Below are 9,600 nucleotides of genomic sequence, written 5' to 3'. Positions count from 1 at the left end.
CCAAACCAAATGTGGCAAGTGCCGCTATTGTTACATTTAATGGTTTAAATGATTTGAGCATTATGGTATGTACACTATTAATATCCATCTAGTACGTTGCGGAACTCAATGTATGAACAATGAAAGTATTTCATGTGCTAATCATAAATATTACATAAAACAATGCTGAATTATCGGTGTTTTTTAGACTCAACATTTCTCATCCAACACAAAGCTGAAGTTGCTTTATCTGTAGTAGAGTATGCTTTATTGTTATGGCAGTTTTTTAATGAGGATTTGTACAGAATCTAAAGAAAAAAAATATGGACAATACTGCCCAGAGATCAGTAAAGAGTATTACAGAGTGTCAATGTGTCATGAGTGGAAATCATGAAATAACTCAGCTGTGGTGTAAGCGAGTGAGCTTAAACTAACAAAACTGAGAGTTAATGCCATCAAAATCAACTCTTCTTTTATTTGGTATCTTTTATCAGTTTGGTTCATTCACTCAAGGACTTAATGGCTGCCTTCCACCAACGAGAGGCAATAAGTTACAAGCGCTGCGTAAATTGTTGGCGCTATATAAAGAAAAGATAATAATAATTGATGTGTGCTTAAATTTGAGTTTGTTTATTATTCATGAGATGTTGTGTGAGGCAGCTGCTCATTAAAAAAAAATAATTCATTAGTAGCATTCCCTCCATGCATGAAAAAGCCTGCCGGAGCATTGAAAATACCTCCAACTTCAATTCCATAAGCTCTATGTCTGTTATTATCTAGCCCCTAACTCATAAGTTACTAAACACACAGAGCATTGTAGCACATACACTCATCAGCAGGTGGATAGATTCAATAACCTTAACTCCTTTTGGCAAGATAATGGAACTACATGCTTGTTTGGTCAGTTACTAGTGGTTCTGGTTTCCCCTGTACATACCATCTACTATTTTCTTTCTTGTGGTTTTACCTTAAGGTTTAGCCATGGATATCAGATTATAAAAGCATACCCCAAGGCTGTCTACATAAAGGTGATTAGCTACATGTCATTCCCAACATCCTCCTCCTGCACAAGAGCTGCAATGTAGGAACCTGACCGCTTGCAATAGCCAGGTGTTAAAAGAGCATTAAGATACTTCTGAAGACTTGCGATTACTCAGTGATGTTTAGGAGGAGGAAAGCTTGGATGTCCACCAGAAAGAAATCAGCCTCCCTGTGTAGATTTAAATACATTATTATTATTATTATTATTATTATTATTATCTTTATATAGCGCTAACAGTTTATGCAGTGCTTAATACAATATATAAATTCAAGGGATATGACAAGACAAGAATTGACAGACTAAGACAAATACATTAGGATACATAATATAGATTCCACCTACCCATGACCAGAAGTCAAAATTCCAAGTTGAAAAACGGAAACACGAATGTCCCAAAAGCGGCCTTTTAGTCCCCAAACAACAGAACAAACCTAGGTAGTTTCACCGTACTCGTAAGATGTTGGTGAACACATTGGGTTGTTGTTTCTTAGTACATTTATACCTGATTTGCAATTTGTGTGAAACAAATCAGTAAAACTTTTAGCTCTTTGGCAAAGTTTGGCAAAGATTGGTGGTAAAGTGGCTGCATGAAAAGTGTTGAAATACCCCAAGTCGAATATCCTGGGTTGTCTACTTTTGAAATGTTACTATGGCTATTCAGATTTTGAAATAGCAATATCCTCTGTGTACTTATTGCCCAATAACAAAAAAAAAGCAAACAAAAACATAAAAACATTGGGTATTTCTAAACTCAGGACAAACATTAGAATCTATTTAGACGTTTTTTTTCAATTGCCTTTTTAGACGATTTTCAAAAAATCTTTTTTAATAGTAAAGTAGATAACATGATCAAAGTAATGGCATCTAAAGAAAGCCCTGCTTGTCCTGAAAACAACAATATGCTGTATAACTTGCGTGGGTACATTAAATGAGAAATAATAAAATGACTCATATTTTTCTTCTTTTGTTGGACCTGTAGTTATATGACAGTGCAGTTAACATTTATGTCTGCAGGAAATGTTTTTTGTTGATTTAATTAATCAATATAACATGCAATATCATTACCATAAGTTTTATCTCTAATTAAAGTCCCCATAAATTTAGGAATAACACATCCCATCAGTTATAGGAGGTTACCATACCACAGCGTAAACTGAGTGGGGGTCAAAGCTTGTTTCCCCCTTGATTGCACAGATCCTTCCAAATGTTCTATTGAGTAGGTTCAAGGACACACAGTCTTTTCAGTTTTGATATACACTGCCTTTCAAAAGTTTGGGGTCGCTTAAAAAAGGTTTTTTTTTTTTGTTTTTTTTTTTTAAAGAAAGGTTAATTTCTTTTAAATTTCAAATTTTAAATTTTAAATTTAAAATAACATCAAATGTATTTAGAGCAGACATTCATTTGTACTTGAGTTTTTTTGTTTTTCTTTTTGTAAATATTATAATATAATAGGTTACTGTTCTATTTGGTTGCAGAAAACTGAGAGAAGTCTCAGAAACGGTAGATTTTAAAAACATCGTAGTAAACTGCTGATAAAATTGTTCCATAAAGGAAGCAAAAAAAAACATGTATTTTCCCCATTACACAACCCCATTTGTGTCACACCTGCATGATATGCATTCCCCCTTTGCAGCTGTGTTCTGTTCAAACCCAGAAGTTATTTGCTCATGCCATATGCACCCTACTTTGCTAGACAGGCTTACACGCCAGATCAAAGAAAGGGGAAGGACTTAGCAGTTCTACAAAGTGTTTCACATTTGAAGACTCTATAAGCTACAATGAGGCTGAAGAGACTTTCATTTTTAATACTAATTACGATCAAACGGAAAACTCCCGCCATCATATGCACTTTAATGTGCGCAATTACCATGTTGTCCCCCTTCAAATACACAGGTGGCTCCCCTTCTATCTTCCATGCAGGAGATATGTTCAGCCAAACACATCTCCTTGAACGTGATATGCTTACCGCCATTTTTAAGAATGCGTATTAAAATACTTTAATATTCATTGTTCTTTTGTGAGGGTGGCAGGAACATTGAACTGTCCCTTTAACTGAATACACCCTACAGCGTTCCACAAGCTTGCATTAGTCACCTCTACCAAGAGTTCAATCAAGTTATACTTGAACATAAACATGATTGGCTTACAGTGCCCAGCTGTTCAGAATAGACAGATACCAATTTTAGATTCCAAGGAAATCCAAGTGATATATTTTACAAGGATATAACATCTTACTCTGGTGTACTGGTGTGTACTAGGACAACACAAAGCTTGCCAGAGACATCTTGGTGCCTAAGCACATCATGTGATGTTCTTCATACAATCATTGCATGAATACCAGGATGCAGCGGCCAATGACCATCTGCTCTCATTTGTCAGAGCCTAGGTCAAGACCCATTCAGCACTGTTTATTTGTACAAATGTTTTGGATCCAACAGCTTAGCTCCAGTAGCCCTCCTCCCTTCCAGGATGGACAACATCCAAGAGTTGCCCACAAGGAAAATAAAGGAGAGTTGTAATACTTCAGCTGCCTTATACAAATGTATTATCAAGGACTTCAGGAGATGTTTCTTAGACTATAATCACATTGACCATTCCTAAGTACTATGTGTGTTGTATTTGTAGGTAATCATTCTAGAGTCTATAACTCCAATTGTCAGGGCCACATCCATTACAGGATTTCTGGGTAACATTTTTCACATAGCTTGGTACTATAGAATGTTGATTGATAACATTGGCAAAATTAAATGTAAAAAAAAAAAAAGCTCACAAACAGCTAAATTTTAAGGACTATATGGTAACAAAAATATGGTAACAAAAACGTAAAAGTTAGTATAGCAACCAATTCTATTATACTCTAACCTTATGCTTACAAAAAGGGTTAATTTCATGCTTCAGATTCATCTATTTTTACATTTGTAGTAATTTAGCACCTCAGGCTATTCAAGTGTAGTTCATGCATCACATCTCATAGTTTAGGATGCTGAAAATGAATTTATCAAATTTATTTTTTAATGCATTATTGTAAAAAGAAAGATTTCAGCCCAGTTTAAGTGTTATTTAATATTTAAATATATAAATCATGAAAAAAATAGCGTAGCCAGGGGAGGGCTGGCTGCCTACGTCCTGGGGGCTAGTCTAGTCAAGTGGCCCATTGTACCACCGAATCAACCCACCATCCATGCCCATCTTTTCCTGATTTTCACGTTGATGTAATGTGATGGGATTGGGAGTACGTCAGTACACTAAAAAAAAGTACCGTATTTGCTCGATTATAAGACGACCCCCCAAAATCTGAATATTAACTTAGGAAAAAAAGAAAAAGCCTGAATATAAGACGACCCCAAAGGAAAAAAGTTTTACCAGTAAATGTTAATTCATGTAAACTATTTTTTTTTAATAAAAGCTATGATTGAGAAAAAGATTTTTTTTGTTTTTATTTCTTGTATTTTCCAACCTGTCCCCCAGTTACGCACATCTGCACCCAGGCTTGCCACTCCAATATGGCACTGTGGCCCATGATATGCCTTTTAACCCTCTATATGCCACTGTGCCCCATGGTATGCCTTTTGACCCCCTATGTGCCACTCTGCCTCCAGAAATGCCTTATACCCCTATATCCCATTCTGGCATTTAGGGGGTTAAAATGCATATTATGGGGCAGAGTGACATATAGGGAGGTATAAGGCATTTCAGGAGGCAGAGTGGCATTAAGGGAGTTAAAAGGCATTGTATAGAGCACTCTGCCTCCAGAAATGCCTTATACCACTATATGCCACTCTGCCATTTAGGGGGTTAAAAGGCATATTATGGGGCAGAGTGGCATATAGGGAGGTATAAGGCATTTCAGGAGGCAGAGTGCTCTATTAAATGCCCCCTTAACGCCACTCCAGAAATGCCCTATGCCCCCATTTAACACACACACACACCCTATACCCCCATTTAGCTAACTAACTAACACACACACACACTCTCTCTTCCCCCCTCTCTCCCGCGCTCTCACCGGTGCTTCCAGCCGGGGCAGCGGGTTGACGTCGCCTTCGACTGCAGCCGGAAGGAGGTGTGGCTAGCAGCGGAGGTTTGTATGCGTCCGTCGGATCTCTGACAGTCGGGGAAGGTCTATGCGACGGATGCAGACAACCCCCGCTGCTAGCCACACCTCCTTCCGGCTGCAGCGGACGTTGTCTACGCGGATCGCGTAGACGTCAACCCGCTGCCCCGGCAACACAGCAGGAAGCACCGGTAAGTGTCTGTATGATGGGGGGGGAGTCGGGTGAGACAGGAGGATCCAGGTCCCCTGCAGCGGTGCGGGGGATCTGGATCTTAGTCTCCTAATCAGACCTCTATTTGAGGTCTGATTAGAAGACAACCCCGATTAGAAGACGAGGGGTATTTTTCAGAGCATTTGCTCTGAAAAAAACCTCGTCTTATAATCGAGCAAATACGGTAATCGTAGACGGGGTGCCTGAAGCCACAATTTAACACAACTAATCCTTTTTAATAAAATATGCAGATTGAAATAGATTAAATAACACAAAACCTTCACTTTTCTGCTCACTGATTTCTGGGCCTAGAAAATGTTGTCCTTTAAAGTGACTCTAGTTCAATTTATTCCTACAGAAAGTAAAGGAAACAGATCATCAAATACACACCAGGACAGGCTCTGCCACACTGACACTACAAACACACACACCAGGACAGGCTCTGCCACACCGACACCCACACACACCAGGACAGGCTCTGCCACACCGACCCCCCCCACACACAGCAGGACAGGCTCTGTCACACCAACAGCCAAACACACACACACACCAGGACAGGCTCTGTCAGACCAACAGCCAAACACACACCAGGACAGGCTCTGACACCCACAAGAGGGGCTAAGCTACAACAATTAAAAAAAATAAAAGTATTTTCCACACTGCTTTGTCGTTGACCCCCTTTTAGTGTTTTTGCCCCCTTTTGTGTAATGGCCCTAGCAGCTACCCTTGTTTATTGATGCCACCATCATTGATAAAATGCTGCCCTGCAGTATGGGGGATGTATATCTGACTAGTTTGTTCCTTTCATGAGTCTTTAAATCCCCCATACTGCAGGGCAGCATTTTATGTGGGCTGTCAGCAGAATGTAAAAGCTATATGTGTCCTGGAAAACATGGCCAATGCAGTCACCCAAACAACCTGCTTGTGGTATCCTCAGACAGCCTCCCTGCGCAATGCCCCCCCCCCTTACACATCCATGCAATCACACAAGTATTCATTCACTCATTTCCAAATACTCATTCATTCACCCATTGATAAATGCTCATTCATTCCTCATTCAGGGGGTGGCCATTAACGGAACTGCAGATCACTCTGTGCCACTCGCAGACTTCTGCAGGAGCCGCTGCATCCTTTTGCGTTCTTCTATTGTACCGCCCGGGAAAGCAGCAACGGAGTGGTGTCAGGTGATCCCGCAATCCCGCTGTCTTAGTTTCATTCTCTAGTGTCTGGGAAATTTGATAACGCATACTGCGCAGAATTTTCCTGGCAGTTTGAGTGACATGCTACCTTCTAAGCTCCAACTCCCATGTCCCATTTAACCAGGGGTAAAAGTTGGAAGGTATACAGGGGTACCCATTAGCAAATACAAGTTCCAAAGCAGAGTCTCACAGCCATTCTCCAGCATACCACTTAAGTCAGCAAATTCTCAGGTGAGCAGAGGTGAATCTGTTAGACACTGATTGACCCACCTAATTAATACGTGAAGATGAAGTGTACAACTTTTAAATTATGTCCCTCAGTCACATAGATTAATATCATTGCCAGTAACTTAACACGTCTGTGCTCTTCTAAAGAAGTGTGATTTTAGCTAGGCCTGACATAAAAATACATGTTTAATTAGCTACTCACATTAAGAGTATTTATGTAGTGTAAGAGCAGGATGACACTTTAGAATTATTTTCACTATAGTAGTCTTTCATTGCAATGTGATACACGACAGCATGTTGGATGGATAGTATTCCCATGTAATTTGGGGGTGGCATAGCTAAACCCAATAATTGGCAGTAAGAATACCCAGAGACCAGGCACTACGGTTAACCGTTTATTAGAAAAGTAAAAAAGGCACATTGTGAAAATTCCAACTTGAACATCAAGTTTATCACTGTAATTCAGTATATTGATATAAATGGTAGTGCTTTCTAGAATAAATGGCCGAGTGCCACAATAAAAACAAACAAATAGCTGCCATAGCATCAGTAGTAATATCAAATGTTCCCAAAACAAGGCAAACTTACAATTTTTTGCCCTCTATAAGAGGTAGAGAGGCAAACACCTTATAGTGCAGACCAGCTGCAAACAGACATTACAAAACCCATTACTAGTGCACTTTTAATACTACATGGCAATAGTTTGTGCATATTTCCTGCAATGGTACACGTTGCAGAAAATCTGAGTGATACCGAATCCCTTAAATAAAACAAAAAATGTGTTTCCCCATCAACCTTTAAGCGCCATGTGGCTTTGTCGATCCACATGGCTTTTAAAGACCAATTTTAAGAGCTAGAGTTGACTTGAAGCACATCAAGAGACTCCAGCAAGAGACCAGTAGTCACACAAGAAAAAAAATCCATAAAAGTCAACTTGTATTAAAAAAGTCCCACTCTTTTTATAAAATAAACCCCTGCTACCCTTCAAAAGTACCAAGTTACAGAGTCAACTTAATTCATTCAAATTAGCATTCTTCAATAATTAATTCTTCGGAACTGTACAGTTTCTTTTTAAGAACCTTGAATCCTGGACTGAGTTTTAGAGACTGTCCGGAACCAGGGACTGGTTTAGTGCTGAACAGACCTTGAATTCTAGGCCACAGTCTGGAATCCAGACGCAACAATACAGTCAACTGGAAAGTAGGTATTACTGCTTGATCCGCTGTGATCTGTGCCACGCTGTGGCATGTCTTGCCATGTTCTACACACAAATCAATAAGTGCACCCCTAAGTCCACAGGGCTCACTGTACGCCAGGTGCAGGAGCTCATGTCCCAAATTATCAAGAAGGTCATCAGGAGGAAGAAGTCTTGCGCACCTTAAGGAGCTGATTCTAGCTTTGGACAGACAGCGCTTTATTAGCTTCAGAAGACTAGGGCACAGCTGTTCCCCTTCAGGATCACTCAGAAGATCAGGGTCGGACAATGAAATGTTATCTGTGCAGTCATTATCCACGCCATCGAAATCTGCAAAATGGAAGAGATAAAGACCATTAAAAATTTGTCATTTCAGAGACTTAAGTTTTACTAAAGGGTTTCCTAGCACTATAGAAACTGGATTGAGCACAGCTGAATATGCCAGTTAACCATTTAACACCCCCCTCCATTATGCAATGTAATTAAAATGAGACATCAATTAAATGTTACCAGCCTGATGTAAAGTATTTACTGATAAAATCATGAGTCAGTGACTCCAGAGAGAACCAAACTTACCACATTCTGAAAAGGAGTTGCTACTGGTGAGTGATTCGCAGTCCGAGTTGGGAAGACTGGAACATCTTTGGGAAAGATCAGCACACTCTACATCCCAGAAGTCTGGTGGAGCTGGGGGTTCTTCTAGAATAGGTGGCGGCAGAGACATGGCAGAAAAGGAATAACACGGAGCAGGCATCCTTCGAGCCTTTATCGTTTACTGCAAGAAACAGAACAAGCAAAGTGTTACCTACTGCGGTATGACATCAACATGCAGCCCATAAAAAAGCAAAGCGATCGCCGTACAGACAGCGACATACTGCTATAGACAACTGCAGGGGGGGGCGGTCTATTGCTTTCAAGTGGAGGACAACGGGTTGTAAACAAGTTTCACTCGCCGCCCCCCTTTCCATTGTTTAAAGAGATACTGCGCTGATTGAGTTTCTCATCTTAATCTACATATCAATAATCATTTTAAGTTTAACATCGTGTGTTTAGATTTATATACATACGATTATTCCCAACGCGTTATCTCATTATATGTTACACTAGTATACCATTAACAATAGAAGCAAGGGAAAAACCGCAAGCAAGGAATAAATACTTACAGTGCACGTCAAAAAGTCCAGCGTTAAATCCAAGATTCAGGCGGAAATCTAAGTTTCGTATTAAGTGCTTGTTTGTGTGCTATTTTTGTGTTTCTGGGATTGCTCCCCGCAGCACCCACGTACCAATTCAGGCACTGGTGTCTTCAGCCCCAGCTCAGCGCGCTTTATAGTAGCTAGCGGAGCCACGCCTACGGAGTGGAGGCTCGACATGACAATAACACGAGTCCGCGCCCACTGTCAGTACCAGCCAATCAGAAGTGTGCGCACGTTCGCAACGTTCTTTCCTGCCCGGTTACAGTAGTCCTGGCACCCCTCCTCCCAGCTGTGGCTAGCAGCCCGGAGATAGTGGCTGCATTAAAGGGATAGTGTTTATTGCTGGAGCTCCGGGGGCAGGGGAGGGGGCTTCAAACAAAGGAATCCGAGATCTAATTTCTTCACTCTGCTCATTTCACTGCAGACGCCCTTTAGCATTGCTTTGTACCATGTTTTTTAAATACCAAAGACCCCATCCATTAACCCCTCCACCCCCACA

At 40.4% G+C, this 9,600-nt stretch overlaps 1 protein-coding gene across 1 annotated transcript; it reads right to left on the bottom strand.

The window, feature by feature from the left end:
* Positions 1-7,092: 7,092 nt before the first annotated feature.
* On the bottom strand, positions 7,093-9,178 carry DDIT4 (DNA damage inducible transcript 4). Its single transcript, XM_053450070.1, has 3 exons — positions 9,069-9,178; positions 8,482-8,680; positions 7,093-8,235 (listed from the first exon to the last, which is right to left on the bottom strand). Exons 2-3 carry the CDS (start codon positions 8,657-8,659, stop codon positions 7,736-7,738), a joined length of 678 nt encoding a protein of 225 aa, XP_053306045.1. The 5' UTR covers positions 8,660-8,680; positions 9,069-9,178; the 3' UTR covers positions 7,093-7,735.
* Positions 9,179-9,600: the final 422 nt, after the last annotated feature.

The sequence above is a fragment of the Spea bombifrons genome, chromosome 11, assembly GCF_027358695.1.
Source record: "Spea bombifrons isolate aSpeBom1 chromosome 11, aSpeBom1.2.pri, whole genome shotgun sequence".
Lineage (NCBI taxonomy): Eukaryota > Metazoa > Chordata > Amphibia > Anura > Pelobatidae > Spea > Spea bombifrons.
This window is presented reverse-complemented; position numbering and strand designations above follow the sequence as displayed.